At 36.6% G+C, this 26,484-nt stretch overlaps 1 protein-coding gene and 1 long non-coding RNA gene across 3 annotated transcripts; one reads left to right on the forward strand and one right to left on the reverse strand.

The window, feature by feature from the left end:
* Positions 1-32: 32 nt before the first annotated feature.
* On the reverse strand, positions 33-8,546 carry LOC125782460 (uncharacterized). Of its 2 annotated transcripts, XM_049466596.1 has the most exons (8): positions 7,763-8,546; positions 7,607-7,660; positions 7,464-7,517; positions 7,319-7,363; positions 6,642-6,698; positions 6,448-6,531; positions 4,595-4,678; positions 33-2,308 (listed from the first exon to the last, which is right to left on the reverse strand). In XM_049466596.1, exons 1-8 carry the CDS (start codon positions 8,526-8,528, stop codon positions 1,293-1,295), a joined length of 2,160 nt encoding a protein of 719 aa, XP_049322553.1. In that variant the 5' UTR covers positions 8,529-8,546; the 3' UTR covers positions 33-1,292. The 2 variants fall into 2 exon arrangements, with proteins under 2 accessions (XP_049322553.1, XP_049322554.1); XM_049466597.1 differs by lacking the exon at positions 6,448-6,531.
* Positions 8,547-10,466: 1,920 nt separating this feature from the next.
* LOC125782494 (uncharacterized) lies at positions 10,467-14,166 on the forward strand. Its single transcript, XR_007425175.1, has 3 exons — positions 10,467-10,706; positions 12,676-12,794; positions 13,742-14,166. It is a non-coding gene; the product is annotated as an uncharacterized LOC125782494 (long non-coding RNA).
* Positions 14,167-26,484: the final 12,318 nt, after the last annotated feature.

Here is a 26,484-nt window from a genome sequence, read left to right on the forward strand (position 1 = left end):
AAGAAGTACCATGAGACTATAAATACACAGTGTCAATGTTTTTTGTTAACATTTTGTAACAATTTTTATTTGAGACAAATGATGTCAGTTGACATACAAAGGTACAATACAGATGCAATGAACAATGCAATGAACAATGTTTCACTGAACACAACAAGGTACAACAATTTAAATGTTCTTAGAGAAAACAGACTTAGTATGAATCTCTGGATGTGCAACACTGCAGAGACAAAAATGTCTAAATAAAAAGGTATACCATTCGACTGTAATTTTATAAAATCTTTATTCTCAGTGTATTCTTACTTTTCAACAATACATCAGCTTTCACTATAAACTAAAATCAAAATGTACTGATACAATATGAACTTCATCTTAAAAGGGACACTATGAAGGATTTTCTTGATTATTCATATATTTCTTTTAAGAAGTAAATTTACAACTTCTAAATCTCTGCTCTGCTCCATTGAGGTGTAATACGCAGAATATTATCCATCTCAAAAATTATGAATAATCAAGAAAATCCTACATAGTGTCCCTTTACAAAGAATACACATTAGGCATAAAACAGCCACATAAAATATCTTTGCATAAACAGTATGCATAAACATAAAAAAAAAAAATAAATAAAACCTGAGATTATTCTGGTGTGGCTTTGCCACCTATCAATACTTTGCATGGATAAAGCATGCCTTAATACCAACAATGTAGATTTTAACCACATTTACTTTGAACAACATTTTAATTACAAAACCTGTTTAATTTAATTGTGTCATTGTGAGGAACTAAGAAAGCAGTCAATTTCCTAAAGATTTTACATACTCTGTGATCAGTGTATTAGAAACTCTTACTTCGTACCTATGGTCCCCAGCCATTTTATAGGTTTTATAGATGGATTTTAATCTTTTACAATTGGTTCATGTAATAATTAGAGGAATGTGGAGGGTAGAGGGTCTTGCAAGACCAGGGTTGAGAATTTGTACACTAGAGCAGTGGTCATGAACTCCACCTGCTCTGCAAACATTTTTTTTTACCTCCTCCTCCAAAGCTGCATCCAATTCCATTAACACAACCAATAAGTGAGTAGGGACACCAATAAAATATGCAGGGCAGAGGGGATTATTTACAAATCGCAAGGCTACAGAGTGATTCAATATGGTAAACCATATGGGTACAATTTCTAGGACCATTTGTGGGAATCTGTAACCCGGCACTTTGTGATTAATCCTGGTCCTGGGAAACCCTCTGCCCTACACATTTTATTGGTGGTGTTGTGTATCTACATGGAACCTGATCTAAACAATGTCCATAACCCACACAGAGCTTGAGAGTATGCTATTAAAATCACTGCGAAGGTCAGGATAATTTTGGTATCCTATTGGCAACTTTAATATCTTGGCACATGTGTGCGACTGTGGTCTTCTTTGGAAGTCGGATGTCTCAATAAACTCCACAGTAATCGGCCCATCAATCAAATTGGAACCAGTACAAAAACGGAGGAATAGTTGAAGTGTATGCAAATCAAGTTCACTTATGTATCTCTTTAGATATCGGGCTACTAATGATTGGGATGCATTCATTTCTTCTGGGAAGAAAAGGAGATCCTTCACTGCCTTTCCTGTTGGAATTTTCTTCTTTAGGATACCGTCCAGAGCATCTGGTGGAACATCATTTGCTAGCTCTTCTACAATTGGACGCCAACACTCAATAATGTACATTGGTGCCTGTATAAGGGCCTTGTGTCCCATTTGTGATAGCAGTGGGACCAAATTTTCTTTGGTAGGAACCTGGTGACACTCATGGGCCTCAAGGGCATCTAACAAAGCATCATTTTCGACAGACTCAAAGTCTTTTAAAGCATTGAGAAGGATCTCTCTTTCTTGTGCAGAGACATACTGCAAAAATGCATCCTTTAGGCTACTTGCACTTGTGCCATACAGAACTACTTCTAGGAATGGAGCGGCCAGTTGTACAGGGAAGTAGCGTGCTTGAAACCATCCTACTACAAAAATTCTGCCAATTGCCTGCCACTCGTCACACTGATAGTCATGCCTAATAAGGGGAACTTTCACATCCATGCCCAAAGTGCATCTCTCATAAAATTCTGTCCAAAATTCTGTTAAGCAATCCCTTAAAACACCACTTCCTTCCCCTTCTTCAAGTTTTCCATTTGGAAGACGCATCTTAATGGAGACCTTGGAGTGTAGAATGGCTGGATTTTTGAAAGCATTAATCAGGTCAAGGAGACAATGTCCTCGACGAATGATTAGGGTTTCAGCTGCAGGTTCAGGATAATCAGGTACCAGTTGTTCTGAGTAAAGAAAAGACAAGGCTGGGTTTGACTAAATTTTACACACAGAGGCACTATAGGGTTAACCCATGATGTGTTTACAATGTACTTGTATACATGTTTCTTCCACAGAATGTCTTTTTGTTCTTGTGTTTAAATTATCCTTTAATGGTCACTTGCTTTAATTTAAAAGAATGGACAACTGTCCCTGCTTCATTCTTTTTATAAATATTTTGTGACCATGTTTCCTATTACCCAAACAATCTACTTTTATCATACTTTATTGTGGTCTATCCACTGTATATATACTCTGTTGAAATGGATAGTTCTGCTACTTTTCAGATTTTAACATCACAAGTAACAAAGCAGAGATGGGTTTCCCAAATCACTCATAATACTTCATAACATTTCATAACCTTGTACTTAAGAACATTCTTAACATTACAAGTGTTTGCTGAAACCCTAACATAGTCCTTCATCTCATTAGTGATTTAAGAGCTCTCTAGGCACATATGCAACTTACTAAGGATTACTTAAACGATACAGGTTGCTGCCTTTTCGTTTCACATAAAAACATACTGTTTCTATTAATGGCATCTTTATATATTCAACTGTTTTTCATCCAGGCTTAAACATTAGAATGATAGAATCAATCTGACCATACTAAAAATACACTGAAAAAAGATAAAGGGAACACTTAAGCAACACAGTATAACTCCAAGTAAATCAAACTCCTGTGAAATCAAACTGTCCGCATAGCAAGCTACACAAATGTGCATGTATCTGCACAAACAGTTAGAAACCAACTCCATGAGGGTGGACGTGCACAGATGGAGGTTATGCTCACAACCCAACACTGTGCAGGGCGATTGGCATTTTCCAGAGAACACCAGGATTGACAAATATGCAATTGGCGGCCTGTGCTCTTCACAGATGAGAGCAGGTTCACACTGAGCACATGACAGACGTGACAGAGTCTGGAGACGCCGTGGAGAGCGGTCTGCTGCCTGCAACATCCTTCAGCATGACCGGTTTGGCAGTGGGTCAGTAATGGTGTGGGGTGGCATTTCTTTGGAGGGCCGCACAGCCCTCTATGTGATCTCCAGAGGTATCCTGATGAGATCATCAGACCCATTGTGAGACCATATGCTGGTGCAGTGGGTCCTGGGTTCCTCCTAATGCAGGACAATGCTAGACCTCATGTGGCTGAAGTGTGTCAGTGTGGCCCCGCCCGTTCCCTAGACCTGAATCCAATCCAGCACATCTGGGACATCATGTCTCGTTACATCCAACAACGTAGCACTGCACCACAGACTGTCCAGGAGTTGGCAGATGCTTTAGTCCAGGTCAGGAGATCATCCGCCGCCTCATCAGGAGCATGCCCAGGCATTTTAGGGAAATTGGATCAGCCTGTAGTGTGTTTTTCCACTTTTATTTTGTGTGTGACTCCAAATCCAGGCCTTTATTTGTTAATAAATATGATTTCCATAGATGATTTTTGTGTGATTTTGTTGTCAGCACATTCAACTTTGTACAGAACAAAGTATTCAATGAGAATATCTCATTCATTCAGATCTAGGATGTGTTATTTAAGTGTTCCCTTTTTTTTTGAGCAGTGTATTTAGTTTTGACATAGTAACCCATTCATGTCAACTGATCATCAATATTTGCGTTTGCATCATGGTGAAAATGTTCTGGAATGGACTCAAAACCATGAGCATGGTAGTGTGGGAATAGTGGACCTGACTACCCAGGGCCCGAGTAGGGGGCACATGAAAATCCAGATTTTTTTCCCGCTCACGTTCCTTGTGTATGTTCATGGATAGGGGCCCACGGACATTGACAGTAATCTAGACAGAAGCGGAGTTATTTATACAGAAATAAATCCTCTTTCCCCATGCTGGACTATGGTGATGTTATCTATAAAAATGCCCAGTTCCCTCAAATTACTGGACCCAGCACATCACTCTGCCCTTACTGCCATTACTGGGAACCCATATAGAACTCACCATTGAAAGCTGTAGGTAAAAAGATATGCTTTATAGACTTGAAATGCAACATAATTTCAAGAGCTTTTTTCTTCTGTTTTTAGTATCAGTAATTTAAATATCTGCTACTTATTTTAACTATTTATTTGCAACGTGTATGTAAATAGTTGGCTTTGTTTTTAAAGTAAAAAGGGTATTGTGAAATGCTTGTAATTTTATGAATGTTCTTGAGCAGGCTACTGTCGCAAACATTTCGGAATGTGGTGGAAGCCCTTAAAGTATCATTTTCATACAAGACAAAAAAGTTCACAGTACTCACCTGGCGTATGTAGCAGCTCAGTCATTGTAAGTTCTGGAGTTCCAAGAACATGAACAGGATGCAGCACTGTAGTGTCCAAAGCAGCTAGATAATGCAAAAAAAAAAGGTCTCAATAACCATATTTCTCAGTGCAATTTGACAATACCCTTCATGTACCCCTCCACCATTACAAGATAAAAACTAAGGCTGTCAGTTAACCAGATTAATTTAAATGAATTAATAACAGAAAAATAAATACGCTACAAAATAATGCTGATTATTGGCCTTTCTTGATGCCCTTTGACCCAGCGCATCCTTAACCATTCTGGACACTATGTTGTGACAGAGGCACAATGTAAAAGGGCTCCACAGGGGGCAATACTCACCCCTTTTTCTGACATCATTTCATCATTCAGTACAATTCAGAAATACCTCAATTTAATATTTTACTGCAATTGGAAGAAACTGTTAATAAATAACTTATTTGGAGTTATAATTGTGATTTAAAGATGTCTGGAATAAAAAGATGTGGAATTATAAGTGCATGCCTGTTATTCATTCGTAAATTTACTTCTCTGATAAAAAATATTTTTAATTGTGCAATTTAAAATTCTTTTACAGCAAAATGTGATATGTGAATAATTTAAACTAGTAAATTACTGAGTATGTGATTAAGTCAATTATTTTTCTAATTGCCTGACAGAACTAATACAAAAAAAAATAATGAAACAGCTTTAAATGAGAGTCTTTACAGTTGTTAAATGTGTCATACTGCCACCATCAAAACTAAAATTTAAACTCCTGAAGAAAACTGATTTTCTATTAATTAAATTGCTGTACCTGCATAGTGCACATAGTAACAAATATCTAGTAACAATATCTAATAGCAACCAAAATGGGCACAGCTTCTGTCATCATGTATGTACCAGTGGTGTGCAGTGAGGCCCTTCTAACCCTTCAGAGAAGGGGTGACAAAAAGTGCATGTAAATAATGACATATTTTTTTTCAGGAAGTATATAATATAATTATTGTAAGTGTAAGCATTTATTTGATAAATTAACTAAAATAAAAAACAGCAAATAATTCAAAGCATTAGTTTTTCAGTTGCTACAGGACTCTTATCTGACTGACTGATTGGTACTGACCAATCAAAAATGCTTTTAAAAATGGCTTCTGCTCAGGTGCCTGTGTGGACCCTTCTCCTGATTTTGAGAAGGGTGTAGTAAAAGTCATAGGACAATCTAACCAATCAGATTCATGATTTTCACTCAGGGGGCCATGGCTGTCTAACCCCTTCTCTGTGCTTGGATGAAGGGGTTACGCTATGTACATTAATTAGTCATAAAGCGCATGCTGGAATAATTAAATATTTAGCTAACTATCATGGAAATGAGATAGATATTGTGTCATATTATATTAAAAAGCATTTTTAAAGGCTGCACTTTAACGTGAAAATAAGTAATAGGCTGCCTGACTGGTGAGTTTTATGTGTACTTAATGTTTTGGTTGCTCTGGCGTCCTGTAGGCATACAAATGAGTGATATTTGTTGAACGCCTGTACTTGTACAAAAATTAAGCATTGATTGCAGGGTCTATTGTATACTTTTGTGGTTTGTAGCTGTATTTGAGGGCTGTTTATGTGAATTAAGTTCATATAACTCAGTCAAGACAGAGAATATGTAGTTATTGTAGTATTCATTAATGGTTGGGGGGGATGGGGGGCGTGGGCAGGGCAGGGCAGGGCGGGTGGTTACAGAAGGGGTACCCACTATATTCACTGCACGCCACAGGTATGTACCATCCTGCACACTGGTAGCAGCCACATTGCTTCCAATTTTGCACAGCAATATTAATGTACAGCTAATGTATTCACCTTGCACCAATGGCTCCTGGATCCTAATGACATCTGGTATTGCAGACACATGAACTAGATTCATCACTGTGGTGTTTGAAGCATCTAGATAATACAGTCCAATACAAATAGATTCCAATAACCAACACAGCTTGCATTGCTGCAAGGGTGTCATTGTGTCATACAGTAGAATATTAACACTCAATCATTTTTACCTTGCAGTTGTGGCTCCTGAATCATTGTGACTTCTGACATTGCAGGAACATGGTCACCTACGAAAATATGTATTATAGAATACATAGAAGTCCAACATGTGTGTGAATAGCACATCTATTATAAAATAAAATACAGACAAAAAGGTAGTCTGCATTTAAGCTTTTTGAAAAACACTTCAAAAGAAACAATTACAGGGAATGGGCTATAATTACCTGTAAATCCTACCAATTAATCAATGCTTTCTTATCAAGGAAACAAGGTATAAACAGAAAAATCTCTTCCCCATTGAGCATAGATGTTTTATTTTGAGCACCATTTAAAGGATATTAAATCCCTTGTGCAAAAAACAGTTGTGACCAAATATAAATGTTCACTACTAATACAAAGTAATGTTTAATAGATGAATCTGCTTCTGCTAAATGGCAAAATAATAATTTTAATTCCTTAAGTATGTAAAAAATGAATAATTGTCATAGATAAAAGTATACTTGAGAAGAAAGCTTATAAAAGTGAAGATTTTAGTCTACATGAATGTTTTTCCCAACAGAATTTCGCAGTTTGTTATGGGCAACAGCCAAGAAATTTTTCTGTAAATATCTGCAAATTTGCAATATTGCACTGACGAACATAAAAATTTAATGTGGAGACATTCTGATGAATCACAAGGTGTACTAACCTGGCTGGTTCACTTCAAGTTCTGGCATTATAGGAACAGGGTCCACTATTAAAAGAGAGATAATACAATTCTAGTACCAAAATTAAAATAATGTTTTAAAAAAAAATTTCAAAATAGTTTTCAAATAGTCCACAGTTGTACTCACCTGGCATCTGTGACTGGAAGACTTCAAGTTCTAGTATAACAGGAACAGTGGCCACTATGATAAAGATACAAAAAAAAAAAATAAATACTAGCGCCAAAACTGAAGTACATCAAAAAATAATAATGGTTCACAGCTGTACTCACTTGGCATCTGTGGTTGGTTTATTTCATGGCCTTGTATTACAGGAACAGGACCCTCTGTGAGTAGATAATGATATATGATATCAGATATATGTTTGATGAGCACCAAGATATGTGCATTTACAGACATTTAACATGACCAATAACAACTGTACTCACCTGACGTCTGTGACAGGATTATCTGGAGTTCTGGGACTGTAGGAGGCTCAACTGGAGTTTCACATGGTATGGTGTCATCTAATGATACACCATCATTCTCGCCTGCTCCAAAAATTACTTCCAGATCAAGATCTTCCTCACATCCATCACCAATTTGTTGTTCATCTTCACTGCCTGTAAGGTCAACGGTTGGCTGGGAATGTTGGTCTTCTGGGTCTTCAGTGGGTGTATCTCTCCTTACTTTTGTACAGAGATACAGTCTCAGCAGCCTTACTCCACTTTTCTCATATAACTGAATGACAGTATCTGAGCTGTTGACCTCAATTTGAGATGATTGTATTTCTGTGATGAAGGAAGCCAGCTTTTTCTTCTTGGACACCCCATTCGGGAAAAACAAACTCTCAGCACGTTCTCTAATTTCTTCCACAGTTGTCCCTTTGTCTACTGTGAGCTGTCTTGTCCCACCACCATTTATTGATTTTACTTGCTTGTATCTTTGATCTTTTGCATCAAAATCCATCCATCCAACTTCTATTCGTCTTTGCTGCTTTTGTGCACTTTTATTACCCGTCCAGAGATTTCTTTTTTTGCTGGATGGAGTGCCAGTGTCTTCATCTCTTGGGGACAGTCTACGTCGCAACCGTGCTAAAATAGACTCCTTTCTGAGTTTGGGGTCAACTGACGTGTCTGTTTGTCGACAGAATGCAACAACAGACACTCTGTCTCCAGCTTTTGGAAAGTATTTTGCAAGGTCTTTGTCAGCCATCAAAGGGATTACAGACGTATCGATTTACAGGAGAAAAAAAAACACACACACACAACAATATACCTCTTAGACCTTGACCACAGTAGTAAAATATACTCTGGACAACCAATAAAGGCCTTAGACAGACTGGGCCTGTCTAAGGCCCAGTCCCATTTCTCCCCTTTGCCCTACCCCTCAGTTTTGCACGTTCACCCCAATGGGTAGGGTGTTCCAATTCTTGTTAGGCTCAAGGGGTAGGGTGAAGTGTAAGGGATATATAGCCCGACAAAAAGAGATTTTTCTGAGGTACACTTCAAAGAGCTAGGAGAAATTGGCAAGTGTTACTTAGGATAACTGTTATATTACCATAATCTAATGCAGGGGTATTTAATTAGAATTCAGTGCCTTCCAGTTTTCCAAAAAATTTTGTCAGGCCGAAGTCTGGACCGTTGTCATTTTTAACTTGTGTTATGATTCAGAGCTATATCCTGTATACTGAAGAAGCCTAGTACTTATGTCAGTGTTTTATGTCATCAACAAATCAAATAAAAAATTATATTTAGTATATTTTAACAATATTTATTGTTTTAAATAGGCCTGTCACCAGTGTTTGGAATAACGGCGTTATAAGTAACGGCGTTAGGTAACGACGTCATTTTGTCAGTAACGGGATAAAATAATTAATTACTTTTCCTGTCGTTACAACGTCGTTACCGTTACTGGTGATTAAAAGCGGTGCGTTACTATATATTGATATACTAACAGTAATCGGAGCGGAACCCTGCACAGGCTAGTGAGGAGTAACAGGTGTTACACCAAGAACTGTGACCTTTAGAGATCTGTGACTCCAGGTGTAAACAGGTAACAGTTCTCGGTGTAACACCTGTTTAACTTAACCTCTTAATACACCCTGGCCCGCCGGCGTTACTACAGGACACCCCTCACACACAAACAGAGCATATCAGCGCGTACCTCAGAGTCCGGGCTTCAGAACCCCTCCAAACATCAGAACATCCATCAGTCCAGTCTCCAGTAATCCTCATTATATACGAAAAAATATTATAACGTTAAACTTTAACGGTTTATTTTAGGAGTTTCGCTTTGTTCTACAGCGATAAACTGCTTCAGCCGGAGAAAAAAAAAATTGGTCTGGGCTCGGCCAATCAGGTGGCGAGTTATGCGGGACAGAGGTGGTAGCCAATCAGAGCCAATGTTTTTACACGTGTGCCGAAGCACACCAGTGACACTCCACACAAACGGAGAAGAGACAGAAATGCCGAATCAGGAGTAAGATAATTTAATTTAATAGATGTAAAGCACTTTATATAGTGTAACTGTTTACTTTTGCTTTATTTTTTTTTTTATACAAAATTTTGTTTTTTTTAAGGATTTTATTTTGCTCTGCTCTGATGTGCAATAAATATAAAAAGTTATGTACAAACACTTTTCTGATCTACTCATTTCAACTGACTGTGAAAACTGTTTTTTTTTTTTTAAATCCTTATTCTTTTTTTTTAACAGTAACGCAAATAGTTACTTTCCCTGGTAACGAGTTACTTTTATTATAGAGTAATTCAGTTACTAAATCAGTTACTTTTTTTAACAAGTAGTGAGAAACTATAACTAATTACTTTTTTTAAGTAACGTTCCCAACACTGCCTGTCACAATAATTACATTATCGACTTATCATACAATAAATGGAAATACCCTCAATAATTTAACTTATCGAGTCTATTACTGTAAATCTGGATGTCAACTTTGATTAAAAATGCTATATTTATTCTATTTTATTTTAATTATATTAGATTAATGCCTGCCTGTCATGATAATTACATGAATGATAAATCATACAATTTAAGGAGAAATGTTTGCTGAACTTGGCCAAAATATCAGCTTTGTTTAAAAACAGCAGTTGTTTTTTTTAAATATATTATTACTGTTAGTACACTGTAAAAAATGATTTTGGAGGGTGGTATATATAACCCATTCATATTGTTTAAAAAATACCCAAATGTATTAGTCAGCTAGAAAAATAAATTACAATGGGTAAATTCTACCTACACTACCCATTTTTTAACAGTGACAACTGCTACCTAAAAATATATAGTAACATATACTTAAAAACTATTGGTCCCTCACGCACTTGTCGAGGGTTTTGAGTGCTGCTGCTCGTCTGTTGTTGAGCTGCTGTTTTGAAGGTAAGATTCCTAGTTAACCTGTTGCCGTGTATGAGTTCAAAAGTTGATGCAAGTAAGTAAAGTTCTAAATCAAGATTTGTAGTCTGTGTGCTCATGTAGCTAGCTAGCTAAAACCTTCGGTTAGCGGGCTAATTCGGTGTGTGGAAGAGGTTGGGGACTGGTTAAATGAGTTACTTTGCAAGCGCTCTCTAATCTAGGTTACCTAGCTAGCTAAAACCTTCGGTTAGCGAGCTAATTCGGTGTGTGGGAGAGGTTGGGGACTGGTTAAATGAGTTACTTTGGTAACGCTCGCTAATCTAGGTTACCTAGCTAGCTAAAACCTTTGGTTAGCGAGCTAATTCGGTGTGTGGGAGAGGTTGGGGACTGGTTAAATGAGTTACTTTGCTAACGCTCGCTAATCTAGGTTACCTAGCTAGCTAAAACCTTTGGTTAGCGAGCTAATTCGGTGTGTGGGAGAGGTTGGGGACTGGTTAAATGAGTTACTTTGCCAACGCTCGCTAATCTAGGTTACCTAGCTAGCTAAAACCTTCGGTTAGCGAGCTAATTCGGTGTGTGGGAGAGGTTGGGGACTGGTTAAATGAGTTACTTTGCCAACGCTCACTAATCTAGGTTACCTAGCTAGCTAAAACCTTCGGTTAGCGAGCTAATTCGGTGTGTGGAAGAGGTTGGGGACTGGTTAAATGAGTTACTTTGCAAACGCTCGCTAATATAGGTTACCTAGCTAGCTAAAACCTTTGGTTAGCGAGCTAATTCGGTGTGTGGGAGAGGTTGGGGACTGGTTAAATGAGTTACTTTGCCAACGCTCACTAATCTAGGTTACCTAGCTAGCTAAAACCTTCGGTTAGCGAGCTAATTCGGTGTGTGGGAGAGGTTGGGGACTGGTTAAATGAGTTACTTTGCAAACGCTCGCTAATATAGGTTACCTAGCTAGCTAAAACCTTTGGTTAGCGAGCTAATTCGGTGTGTGGGAGAGGTTGGGGACTGGTTAAATGAGTTAATTTGCTAACACTAGGTTACCTAGCTAACTAAAACACTCAACTAGCGAGCTAATTCGGTGTGTGGGAGAGGTTGGGGACTGGTTAAATGAGTTACTTTGCTAACGCTCGCTAATCTAGGTTACCTAGCTAGCTAAAACCTTTAGTTAGCGAGCTAATTCGGTGTGTGGGAGAGGTTGGGGACTGGTTAAATGAGTTACTTTGCTAACGCTCGCTAATCTAGGTTACCTAGCTAGCTAAAACCTTTGGTTAGCGAGCTAATTCGGTGTGTGGAAGAGGTTGGGGACTGGTTAAATGAGTTACTTTGCTAACGCTCGCTAATCTAGGTTCCCTAGCTAGCTAAAACCTTCGGTTAGCGAGCTAATTCGGTGTGTGGGAGAGGTTGGGGACTGGATAAATTGGTTACTTTGTTAACACTAGCTAACCTAGGTTACCTAGCTAGCTAAAACGTTGTATGTATTGACGAGGGTGATTGCTGGATAAAATAGCGAAGTTAATTTAGTGTGTGGAAGAGGGTGGTGCTTGGATAAATAACTAACCTAGTTAGGTTATCCTAGCTAGCTTAGCTAACTTGTCCAGCCTCACCCTTGTCCACATACGTGGGTGGGCTAGTGTGCCAAAACTGTTGTTAAAACTGTACCTTAGCTATGCACAAATTCGGTCTTGTAGTCCAGCATTTTTTTTGTACCTACCTACATACTCCTGCTTGTACTTACTGCATGTGGCTGGTTTGTTGAATTTATTTAAGTAGAGAAACCTCTATGCTGTGCTGACAATTGGCCCTCCATGAATAAAGTTCTGAAACCTTTTACATGGTCCCTCACTTACCTACTAACTAAATATATATATATATATATATATATATATATATATATATATATATATATATATATATATATATATAAATTGCTTTAAGGAATTGGTGACTATCTCTAATTGGTTGTATTCATTTTGTCTCTAATCTCGTTCTCTAGGTTAAAGAGGAGTTCCAGCACAGCTTGACTGGTACACACCACATCTTTTACAGCTGTTGCGTGCCAAAGGAGGAGCTGCTGGTGCTAGGATGCATCCACTCCTTAACACTGTAAATGAGGTGTGTACGGTTTTGTTTGTTTTTTTATTTTTTTTCTTTTTTTTCTTCATTTACTTTTTTAGTATTGAGGAATTCAGTTGTCTGTTGCCTCATGAGTACCCTGGGGAACACCAAGAAGACCTCTTCCAAGACTGTCAGGTATGTTAGTGATCAACCTAAAGGAAAACTCTGGTGTAAAATTTAAAGTACTTACCTTTGATAAATAGCCCACCTCCATTCTCCCACAGCTTTCTGAGATCCAGCAATGTTGTACTGTTTGTCCAAGCAGACTTTACAATGGGTGAAACGGGGCATACTCTTGCCCATGCAGATAAATCGCTTTTTACATCGTTATCCAGACTCTCTGGATTCTACCTTCTACTTTGAGCCTGGATAACTGTGTAAAAAGCGATTTCATTCTGTTTCACCCATTGTAAAGTGTGCTTGGATAAACAGTACAAAATTGCTGGATCTCAGAAAGCTGTGGGAGAACTGAGGTGGGCTATTCATCAAAGGTAAATACTTTTTATCATGTTTTACTACAGCTAAAGTCATTTTTACACCAGAGATCTCCTTTAAGGTATACACAGGGTTGCCCTAATATCATTTTCATTCTTGATGCTCATCACAGAACTGTGTTTCAGGCAGTTGGTTTACCCAACCTTCAGTGTATTACTGTACACATTGCGTGCCTTTTAAATATTGGTTTGTTCTTTATAATATTGTTTTAAACACACTTGGGTTACATTACATTAGGTGCGTTAAACTATACAGATAGGCCATGATTATTGAAATCTGAATGGTTCACCCTTGTATACAGGTGGTCTAGTAGCAGATCTGTTATGAGTTTAAGTGACACATTTTTGTTTCTTTCTGATGTTCTGGGTTTGTCATTAGATTGTAAATGCTATATTGTTAATATGATAATCAATTGTATATTCCTTTTTTCTTATTCTTTTGCCATGGAGGACGGACGTGAAGACTACACAGATCAAACCATGAAGGTGCTCGTGATCCATAATGTCATCGCTGAAGATGACCCAGTAGATGTGTCTGTTGTCATAGAGGACATCCAAGTGCTGAAAGGGTGTGTAAACAAGACCAAGGCATGTATGCTGTTGGCTTGATCTACGCCCTCAACCTTCAAGAAGCTCAAGTACACTTGCAAAGTTTTCCAGAAAATTGTTGTGGAGCTTCCTGGAGCAAAACTGCCCAAGTAGGTCCACAGCCTCAGAAGGAACGAATGGAATGAACTGTTTTACCCACATTGAGTCACAAACTTTTATACACCTTTATTCCGCTTCTATAACTTGCATTATTATTCATGTTATATTTTGAATGTAATCTGTTGTTATGACCTATTGGGGTTAATAAATGTTTTAAAAACTTAAAATATGTTTTATGCCTCTTGTTATTTACATTTTATGTGCTTTTATAAGTATTTCACATCTCAAATATCTCATACATAAGTATGCAAACCTTTTGTTATTCAGCTGTTCAAGAAAAGTGTTGATGCTGTTCATGGTTTTAATGAAATGGATGGCTACATTGCAAATAGGCACATGAGTTGAAAAGTGGCAAAAGTGATACATTTGTGCATTTGATGTTCTTCTATTAACACTTTTGTCTTAGCAATCTTAAATACCCAAAGTAACTTTTGGATTAACAATTAAATAAAAAAAAATGTCCTCATAATTTATTTAGGTAAATTTAACCTTATCTATATAAGTAGCGATTAGCTAGATAGATAAAAAAATTATATATAATATGTAACTAATAAATATGAGGTAGAAAAAGAAATAACAATAATGTTAATATTACTCACTTTTTTTAAGTAAATAGTATTGAGAAATGTTGGGTAGGTTTTACCTTATTTTTTTAGTGTATCAAAACTGATACATACAGGTATTTTTTACTCAATATATAGGGTGAAATCTACCCAAACAATCTGAGTGCAAATTGTTACCTCACATTTATTGAGTAGATTCTATAGGTTGTTTTTTACAGTGTATGTTTTATAAATATAGTACTTTAATTTCTTTTTCTGGTGCGCACCATCTGAATCAGCCTTTCTCGCTTTATTCTCCTGCAGCTTCTTACTGTGTACTAGTAGAGTGTGCTCCGCTCTCCCGCATCTGCACAGATCTGGGGTGCGTTTCCCGTACAACGACGGAGCCTAGCATTGAACTAACGTGGTACGATGCATCGTTCAACTAACCAACATCTGAAGTACGACCGTTTCCCGAAACCACCGTACTTTGTTAGTACAACAGAAGTCTGAACTATGTTGGCTTGAACGACAGTGGCCATAATTATTAATTGTAACATACAGTGTTACTTTTAAAAACCACACACATTTGCAATTACAATATTTTTTTACATTAAAAATGTATATACATCACCATACTGAGTGAGTCTTATTCATATTAGACCTGAGACTTGTTTTACTCAGTGGCTCAGCAGAGTAAGCACTTGCGACGGTGCAGCGGCCGGTGTTCCTAGCATTGAACTAACGTGGCACGATGCATCGTTAAACTAACTAAGATCTGAAGTACGAAACCATCGTACTTTGTTGGTACCACAGTCTGAACTATGTTGGTTTGAACCACCGTGGTCTTAACTAAGGTGTTAACAGACATGTTCGACCATACTTTCCCAGCAGGAAACAGGCAAAACTCACAATCTTTAAAATATTATGCCACAAATATGTTACTAATGTATCATTTAGGCTATTTATATTGTAATTATGCCCACAACATAAACGGACAACAATACAATTAATAAAATAACAATGAACTGCAAGTAAAATCTACACAATAATTATATATTAATTATTATTTGTAACAGACAGTGTTACTTAAAAAAACATACACATATTTGCTATTGCAATTTTTTTTAAATAAAATATACACATCACCATTCTGAATGAGTTTTATTAATATGAGACCTGAGAAATGTGTGTTACTCAGTGGTTCAGCAGAGCACCTACGACGGTGGAGCGGGCGGTGTTCTGTCGAATTGTGCAACCCATCGAGATGTGCTACTCAACACATTTTTTATTTATTTATTATTTTTTTATGGTAATTCTGTTCTTCTTGGGTGCATTAAACAACCAAAAACCCCTTGCCATTATTTGTCTCAGTATTAGAACTGCGTAAATGACAGCTGATAATAATTAACGTAATAATAAGTGAGCAATGAAAATATATACGGGTTATAATCCCCCCTAATAACTCTAAACTGTCTCCTGATGTTTTGATTCAGGCTGTTCAAATATCCTACCGAAAGCATGTTTAAATATGGGGCTTTTTCTAGCAATTTTAAGTTTAAATATGCACAAGGGTAGCACGGTTTGACAGGGTAGCAAAACTCGTCAGAACACCGGATGGAAGCCTAGTTCGAATCACAGTCGTGGCATACATATTTCTACTTAATTCCTGTGATATATATTATTTAACAAAGATATCATTTGTTTAGGTCTAGAGACTCACATGTTGTAATGGGTAAATGATACATTTTCTTTATTCACACTCTGCCTGGCCCTGTTACCTCCAGAGGAGTAATTAGCTAATTCAAAACACCTGCTTATTACATGTCTCTATATTTTTCACTTTTATTTTAAGACACATTTTACTTAGTTTTTTCTTGTTATGAATATATTATTAAAAGACACATTTTTGCCTACTGTATGGATACATTTGTTTCCTGGTTACAAACAATGTAAATATACCCTCAAAGGTCCTTAAGGTACAGGTGTTTACGTTAAAGCCATTTTAGAGTATCATCCCAGTGACAGTTTGGTACCCTTATTCAGAGAGTGCACATAGCACATTGCTTAAAAAAATACATAAAATTCATAAACGTTCACAGCACAAGTTATCTTTACTCAAGAGATGCCTGCTTGAATAATTGACATACATCTTTCCAAGACTGTACAATACATTTTAGCTAAAGAGCACTTCAATGCACTTTGTTCACTACACTGAATTCATGTTTGCCAAATAAAGCTAAATGTTAAAGACATACATTAAAAATGGGCTTTATCTTACATTTTCAAAATACATTTGAGTACTAAATTTGATTATTTTCCCTGGGCGCACATGGGTAAAAGTGAAGTGGCTCAATAAATGTAATAAACATAAACATTAAAAAAATTATTAGGTACACTTGACATCTTAAATCTTCGTGCAGCAATATTAATGTGATTTATCAGCATTTTGACTCCTACCGTCCATCGTCTGCTCTAATCACCAGGAACAAAACTCCTAACGACAGGTCTAGAGCTGTAGTTGGAACGACGCAGCTGAACCAGGATAGTTGCGAACATTCGCTGGAACTAACGTGGTTACCTCCATAGTTCCAGTTAAGCTTTTGGGAAACACCTGCGTCGCAGCTGCATCGTCCAGACTATGTAAGTTGCTAACGTACTTAGCAACGCTTTTGGGAAACGGACCCCTGATTGGCTGAGGAGAGCGTTTGGTGATCTTACAACACACATGATTAGTATGTGAGTTTACTGCGCTGCAAAGCACGTAAACCGTAAAGACAATAAAAGTTCCGCCGCTTTAAATGAACACGGTCAGAATGAAATCCTTGTCTGTACTTTATCGGTTTGGGTCTGCATTGGACAACGTCTGGGTTCTGACCCGGGCCGCGGTCAACCTATTACTGACCTCTGAAAATGTGTAGCTTCAATGTTTATGGCCATTTTATTCAAAACCAGTGTTGGGAACCTTACTTTAAAAAAGTAATTAGTTATAGTTACTCACTACTTGTTAAAAAAAGTAACTGAGTTAGTAACTGAATTACTCTATAATAAAAGTAACTCGTTACCAGGGAAAGTAACTATTTGCGTTACAGTAAAAAAAAGTGAAAAAGCATTTTTACAGTCAGTTGAAATAAGTAGATCAGAAAGGTGTTTGTACATAACTTTTTTATATTTATTGCACATCAGAACAGAGCAGAATAAAATCCTTTAAAAAAAAAATTTTGTATTAAAAAATAAATAAAGCAAAAGTAAACAGTTACAGAGAGTGTCACTGGTGTGCTTCGGCACACGTGTAAAAACACTGATTGGCTACCACCTCTGTCCCGCATAACTCGCCACCTGATTGGCTGAGCCCAGACCTTTTTTTCTCTGGCTGAAGCCCATGTTTATCGTTCTAGAACAAAGCGAAACTCCTAAAATAAACCGTTAAAGTTTATAATATTTCTTTTCTAAAAGCACTGCTCGGATATGAGGATTACTGGAGACTGGACTGATGGATGTTGTGATGTTTGGAGGGGTTCTGAAGCCCGGACTCTGAGGTACGCGCTGATATGCTCTGTTTGTGTGTGAGGGGTGTCCTGTAGTAACCCCAGGCGGATCAAAGAGCGTGTTCACAGACCGAACCGTCTAACAGCTCTAATTCAGCTCTAATTCAGGAACCGTACATCCGACAGTAAAACGGGTTGCAGCTCCGTAATCCTGAGAGTCAGCAGGCTGTCATTGATATATTGAGCCTATAATTATTCATAAACACAGCCAGATATTAATTATGATATTTTTCTGGCCCGCCAGCGGCCAGGGCGTGTTAAGAGGTTAAGTTAAACGGGTGTTACACCGAGAACTGTTACATGTTTAGACCTGGAGTCACAGATCTCTATAGGTCACAGTTCTTGGTGAAACACCTGTTACTCCTCACTAGCTTGGGCAGGGGTCCGCTCGGATTACTGTTAGTATATCAATATATAATAACTCACCGCTTTTAATCACAGTAACGTCAACGGCGTTGTAACGACAGGAAAAGTAATTAATTATTTTATTCCGTTACTGACAAAATGACGTCGTTACCTAACGCCGTTACTTATAACGCCGTTATTCCCAACACTGTTCATAACAAACATAAAGAAATCGCTAGTAGCACGTCTTGGTAGGTAGGTAGCTAGCTAAACATCCCATTTCACCTTATATAGTGCAACAAAAAAGCTTAGCTCCCCATCACAGACGAATTAAGGGTAGGACAATACTAATTTAACTGCTGCATTACCTGACCCTCCTTTTAAAGATATGCACTAAATTTAGGATATGAACTAAAGCCCTGTAGTTAGGTCACTAAACTCCACTGCTATCACATCAGCCCGGCAGGGTCGCCTACAGGTTCTTAACCCTCCTGTTTTGTTCTGGGTCAGATTGACCCAGAATATCTAGGAGTCTGAATATCTAGGAAAAGCAGTTAAAAGTATTTTCAGTATGAATCTTCTTCTGCTTGTCTTAATTAGTGTAATCAACATATAATATGGAAATGGTTAATCTCAAACATTTGAAACCACCCCCTGCAAAATTGCAGTGTTGTGTAAAACTATTGTGCTTTATATATTGGTCACTCAAAAGTATAAATAAGTAAAAATGATAAATAAGTGAATATACAGAGGTAAGGAACACCATTGCACTAAATATTGATAGAATAATTAGTAATGGAGTTATTAATAAAACATTCACACTGCTTGTTAGGATTTTTTTTTTTGTTTGTTTCTTTTGGATAATTGAACATGCACCGGGTTAAACTGAGCTGGGAACACCATTGCTGTTCCTGAGAAATTCACATAACAGGAGGGTTAAATAGTTGTCCCAATTCTTAGGGAGAGGGTTCCTTTGAAAAACAAAGGGGGTACAAAAGAGAAATGGTATTTACTTTGAAACTACTGACCTTTTCTTTCTCAAGTTGTTGTATGCATTCCTCTTCAATGTTTCTTTTTCTTAAGAAGCTCTTCAGTTCTTCATCCATTCTATAAACACAAGTAGACTGTTACTGCCAAAATAAAATATCCAATACATTACCATTGTTTACTGATACTGATATGGTTTCAGTAACTGTTTGCACACAACATTCATTGAAAGATTACAGGAAGCACACTTTTCTGCACATTTTGTAATTTTTTTAAAGAAAGCTGGTATTGCCATACTTTTTTTTAGGTGTCAGCAAAAAACAGATTGTTCAACAAACAGTATTTTACAAATAATTTAAGAGAAGTGCAGTTTTATATGTTTGTGAATATCTGGAAGAAAAACGTTGGTAAAAAAAGAAAAAAAGCTGGTTAGAAGTCAGCAAGAAATGCTGACTTGATATGCTGTTGTCTACACTGTCTCACATAGATGGCAGTGTAGTTTTGAAGGTCTTTGTATACCTGTCCTAGTACTGCCAGTAATAGTTTTTAGCTGTGTTGTCATTAGCTGTTAGCATTTTCTACCAATAAAATGGAATGCTAAATTACTAAACTTCACATTGTTGCTTTCCTGCCTCAGGCTCCTTGTGTCCTTCTTTGAAATAAAAGCCTGCGTCCCAAAACATTTGCAATTAATAGGGGTGAAAACTTGTTTATTAAAACAATATAAAACATGAATATTTTCTATTCTGTATTTCAGATATATGAAAATAATTAACCCAAAATATGACATTTAATCGAATAAAGAAAGTTAATACTGTAAGATTTATGCCCGGCATGGTCAAGTATTATCAAATTTAAATAAAACATGCTGATGAAATGGGTAACCAGCTAGCTTGCCAGTATAGGGTATGTTTTTACCTGGCTGGCCAGCTTTTTAACTACATAGACCATCTAAACCAGTTAGCAAAAGTGGATAGTTAAGCGTCAAAATACAGAACTTACCTTGAAATTAGGGTTAACTTGAACGCTAACCGTCTTTGTGGACAAATAGGAATTATATATTCGCTAGCTAGCTAATGAAATTCACAATTGGAAGCATTTGGCTTCTGGCTAGCCACAAGTTTCTAGCAAACGCTACCTGATGTGGGGCTCGGCTCGGCTCGAGCTTGAACCTTCTCAAACCACGAGCGGACGCCAGTTGGTCACAAAACACTCAGCACAGCATAAACATAAAATATGAGCAGGCGTGCTTCAAAGCATTTGATAAAATAAACGTCTTTAACTTACTTTCATCATTGTATGTTGCCCGGTCTGGAGAGAACAACGCCTGTGTTGCGAATGAACTGGAAAAAAAAGGCTGGGGGAACTTTTTTATTTTTGCATGCTTTCAAATCGTGAGCACGAACTGAAAAATCGTTCACTCGAATTAAAGTAAATCGTGAGCACGATTTAAATAAAACGTGAGCACGAATAGCAAAACGTGAGCACGATTTAGAGAAAACGTGAGCACGAATAGCAAAACGTGAGCACGATTTAAAGAAAACGTGAGCACGAATAGCAAATCGTGAGCACGATTTAATTATTTTTTTTTATCCACGGCCCCTCCGGGGCTCCGTACAGCTTGTTGGGAAACATTTAACCATTTTAAACTTTTAGTTTCTCACCATCAGAAAGCCTGTGACTATTTTAAATGAGTTTTTAAAATAAGTTTATCTTTTTCTTATTATTTAAAATTTTAATATATTTTATTTTTATTTATTTATTTCTATATTTTTTAGGTAATTATAATTCATTTTATCATTTCTTTTCATTTTTTACTTTTACTATTATAATCTTTTCCTTTATTTTATATTTTTTAATTCTTTACTTTTTATGTTTGTTATGGTTTTATTTTTTTCCTTTTACATATACATTTTGTTCATCTATATTAAATGTTGATTTAAATGTAGTATTTCTTTTATTTATTATTTTTATTATTTATTATTATTTATTTCATTTTCCCGATGCATTGCTCTGGGTGGACGGTGGTTTCCGGTTGAGAGTATGCTGTGTGTGATTGGCTGCCTCTTCTCACTGGAGTGTAGATAAATGCTTATGTGTGTTGGTTGAAAGCTGAGTGTAACTGAGTGTAAATGATTGTGTGTGGAATGTGATTGTAAAGCATCACTGGGTGTCTGAAAAGGTGCTCTATAAGTGTTTAACTGCATTCATACATTGATACAGTATTTATTTCATTATTAATTAGTAAGGCATATTTACATTATACATTTTACAGCTTAGTATAGTCTCAATAGGATGAGCCTATGTTACTTTATTCCAGTACTAAAATGGATCTTATTCATTTACTCTAATAAAGGCTACGATCAGTTTCATGTAATTAGCTGCATTCATTATTAATGCCAGATCAAAAATACGAGAAAAATCCAAACCCGTGCTCTTCTGATTTTTTTTTTTTTTCAGATAATTCTTGCATGAACTGCTTCAGGCTGAGTAATGACACTGCGATACATTCATGAGAAGCTCCTGAATTTTTAAATGATTATTACAGAGGCTTCCTGCGGCCGTTCTGACAATAATTTAGAATTACAGAGGGAACAGAACTGAGAGTCATTAAATTTTTATATGTACTATTTATTTAGCCTTAGGCAGAGTTTTGAACAAAAAAGAGCTCAGCAGATTACTGAAGCAGATTATTAAATACAGCGTACTGAATCATCACATCCTGAATCACAACATTTCAGTGATTTAGTGATTTATTATTCATTTTAATAACTAGGTAACTGTCAGTCCTGACGTTTTCTGTCTGCTTGCCACGGACTCTGGTTCACTCACCAAAGACTCAACTTCCCAGGATTCACCTGTGCCTCACGTGATGCCTCAGTGTTCTAACTCGCCAGACTTCTAATTATTCACACCTGGTCCTCCTAGTATAAATACCCTCTATTTCTGTTTACAGTTGCTCGGTATTGAACCTTGTTTTTAGGCTCTTCTACCCAACATTTTTGTACAATATTTTGCCTTTCTGTTATCGAATCGTTTTTGTGTCTAGCCCTTTATAAGTTGTTTGTTCACTCATTGCCAACCCTATTTTTGTTATTTTGACTACCCTTTTGCCCTGCCCTTCCTCTTATTATTGGATTTTTCTTTTATGAACTCTTTGCCTGCTTATTCTGGTATGTTGCTTATTTCTAATGCCCTTTTGTTAATGACCTTGCCTGTCCCTGTCCATTCCTATACGTTTAGCCCTTTATTATAATAATAAACTGTGTGTTTGGTATCTACGTGTGTCTTTCATGTGTTTGGACACTGTGTTTTGACAGAACCAATTAAAACAATTTGGCTTTTACCATCACAGAAAAATAAAGAAAAGAGCAAAAATAAAGTATAAAGCAAGGCTCTCGGACAAAAAAACATAAAAAAAACAATATTGCAATAAATTACTGCCATCCTAAGAGCTAGCACTTAGCGACTAACTGCCTCTAAACATGTGCTGTGACCATTAATCTGCCTGCTGCATCTTTGCACTCAAAAATGACCCCATCCTTCAACAGAAACTAATGAAATAAATACTTTTTTCTCTCTCAGTCAGTTTTATTAAAGCTGGAGTTCTAAAACATATCAGTAAAAATGCTAATCTCAAAGCTGTGTATTTTATAGATACCCTGAGAGTGTTGAAATAACATTAAACTTAATAATCTTAATTGTTTTTTCGTTGCATTACATCTTTTAATATTGATGATAGGAAATATAAAACACAACAACCTTTAAACAACTGTATTATATAATATATTAGGCATAATAGACAACAGGCTTTGAATTAGGGCTGCTTCTGATTTACAAGGTCCCAACAATTACACTTGATTTCCATTTAAATTTGATTCTAAATTTATATTGATTTATTTAGGAATATTTCAGTTACAGTTACAGGTTTTGTTAAATAATAATAATTTTGTAATTGTACAAAGGAATACTCAAAATACCATTATTACAGTTTTTCTCAGTCGCTTTGATGCAATTAATATTTGCACCGCACTGTGAGCATTTCTCAAAACGGTTTGTACAAACAGCAGCACATAATAGATGAGCAGCAAATGCTTGTAATTCAATCTAAATCCTTTATCCATGACCCAAACGTAGATATTTATATCAGTGAACCTGTCAGAGTCATCATAAAAAACAGTTCTTTAGTCATCGATCATGAACAAATCAGTCAAAATCATTAGCTATGTGATAATTTTTCAGTTTACTTTGTAAGAACTTTGTAAGTTTTTTATATAAATTTCAAAATTCTGCACTTTTTCTTGTGAATCATAAATCAGTTTCAGCAGTACAGGTCAGGTCAGGTTAGTCGAGTTTAACGCCACATCAGCTCGTCAGCTATTTCGTGGCAGGATAGGTAACGTCTAATCACAAGGTTCTATGATCTCGTCCTCAGAAGAGGACTCGTAGGTCGGTAACAGTACAGACACATTCACTCACACACTCACACCTAAGGGGCAATTTCCAACCAAGTTCCAGTTAGTCTGAACGTGCCATCTTTGGACAGTGGGGGGAAACCGGAGAACCCGGAGGAAACCCACGCAGACACGGGGAGAACGTGCAAACTCCGCACAGAAAGACCCGGGTCGCCCCAGCCGGGAATCGAACCCAGGCCATCTTGCTGTGAGGCGGAAGTGCTACCCACTGCGCCACCGTGCCGCCCGTTTCAGCAGTACAAAATTACACAATACTGTTTATGAGAACCTGACTACAAGAAATCAGACAGAATTCACTTTTATGATTTTACTGTTTATACAGTAATTTACTCACAGATCTTGTCATTTTACCACAGAACAGACAGACAAGACATTATCAGTTCAGAGGATATTTACCAGAAACAAATTCTAATAGAAATGTATAAAATCTGCTTTGCAGACTCTGAATTGAATGTAAGGATGTTCCCATCTGTTCTGGTGGGTAAGCTAGTTCAGCAGAATAGAGTATAATATATTGTGATCTGTATGACAGAAGCAATTGATAGTTTGTAAAACAGCAGACAGTTGTACAAAATGATTTGCTGTTTGTATAAAATAAATGAGAAATGGCTTCTGTGATGAGCACAAATGACAAGATGATGTGCAAATTGAACAACTGGTTTTGAGAAATTCAATTCTGATGTGAGAAATGCTCCAAAGCAACCGAGAAAAACTGTATACATATTAGTGTTTAAATGAAGAAATAACTATAATGTAATTATTATTACATTATTTTTTGTTCTCTTTATCTACTGTTAGCACTTGTGTGAAAATCTGATGATGTTTTAGGTTATATTTGTGCAGAAATGTAAAAGGTTCTAAAGGGTTCTGTAATAAGGAACACAGTATACACTACAAGTATAAAATACAAACAAAACATATATGTTTATTGTGAGCAAATGTACAAACAGTACATACAAAACCACAATGTTGAATCAACATAAAACTGATGTGCAAAAACTAATCTCAAAAAAGTTAAATATCATTGAAAAGTCACTCTATTTCAGTAATTCAGTTTAACATGTGAAATTTATATATTATGTAGATGTATTAAACACACAGAGTGATCTATTTTAAGTGTTTATTTACTTTATTGTTGATTATTTTGGCTTACAGCCAATGAAAACCCAAAAATCAGTGCCTCAGAAAATTTTTATATTTTATATAAGACCGATTGTTACTTTTAGCAGTGTGGGCAGTGTGCCAAGTCCTGCTGGAAAATGAAAATAGGCATCTCCATAAAAATTCTCACCAGAGATTTTCCAGGAAAACACTGCACAGACTTTGGACTTGATATGACATAGTGGACCAACACCAGCAGATGACATGTCTCTCCAAACAATGAATACATCTATATAATATATGAGATTCACATTTTGAACTGAATTACAGAAATAAAGTAACTTTTTTAATGATATTCTAATTTTTTGAGATGCACTAGTAGACATGCTAACAATGTGAACATAACCTGCATATTTTAGACTGAATGCATTTGAATACAATTCTGCAATAAACCCTTAAGTCTGAGCTGTGGAAGCTGAAAAGAAAGAAAAGCAACAGCTCTCCAGGAAATCCCACCCTGTACAGGAAATGATTGAGTCGTTGTTATTCCGGAAATAAGGAACATTCTGTGGTGAAAACAAAGCAGCAGCAACAGTGCAGATAACAACAATTAATTCAGGATGGAAGTGAAATAATACTACACACACATTTTGAAATATATACCACAGAAATGTGCTGCAGTGTGAAATACAGAACATGGCAGAAATATGATTAGTGTTTTATGGGTTGGAAATATTATACTGCTTATATTTATTTGCTTTTTATTGATTTCAGTGTGTATTTGATTCCAATAACACCAGTTCAGTCGCTTTTTTAGAGCTGATTATTCAGTGCAGTGCGTTTAAGACTGTTCGAAATCTGTGGATAGAGCAGTGAGACCACAGTCTGTCTGTGAGAAAGTCATGAACATGTAAGTTGTGCAATAAAAACTCAGGAATGTACAGAAGAACAGACTGCAGGTACTGTACGAGCATACATGCCTCTAAATGTTCAACATGACTGCAATTATTATTTTTTTTTTGCCATTTTTATTTTTTATTAAGATGTACTTTCATGCAAAAGAGCTAATTATGTGGTCTGTTTAAATAGCCAACTTATTAAATTACTAATGAAAAGTAAATAAATTAAAATAAACTTGTAATCAAATCTTTTATAAGACAATATCATCCGGTTATGAACATTTAAGGCCCTATTTTAGTGTTCTATAGGTAAGCCATGAACCAGGCAGCTTGATTTAGGGCGTGTCAGTGTGTCTTTGCTATCATAACGACAGGAAAAGTACACCTTGCACGGCTCAAAACACACAAATAGCATGTACTGATTATCTTAATTAATCATGGCTTTGTTTTGGACATAACATGAAATCAACCAATCAGTGTGTCACCTGCTCATCAGATAGCAAATCTGGCGGATTGCTATTTTAACAGTGCAGCTACCTGAACATGTTCAACGCTTCTCAGCAGAGGAAACTGACCTGCTCATTCATG

Source organism: Astyanax mexicanus, chromosome 17, assembly GCF_023375975.1.
Source record: "Astyanax mexicanus isolate ESR-SI-001 chromosome 17, AstMex3_surface, whole genome shotgun sequence".
NCBI classification, from domain to species: domain Eukaryota; kingdom Metazoa; phylum Chordata; class Actinopteri; order Characiformes; family Acestrorhamphidae; genus Astyanax; species Astyanax mexicanus.

Excerpts from the sequence above, each read along its gene's own strand:
- LOC125782460 (XM_049466596.1), bottom strand. The coding sequence starts at position 8,528 with ATGGCTGACAAAGACCTTGCAAAATACTTTCCAAAAGCTGGAGACAGA. Across the intron at positions 7,518-7,606 it reads AAACCAACCACAGATGCCAA|TGGCCACTGTTCCTGTTATA; the intron begins GTGAGTACAGCT and ends TCTTTATCATAG. Across the intron at positions 6,532-6,641 it reads TCAGGAGCCACAACTGCAAG|ATGCTTCAAACACCACAGTG; the intron begins GTAAAAATGATT and ends TGTATTATCTAG.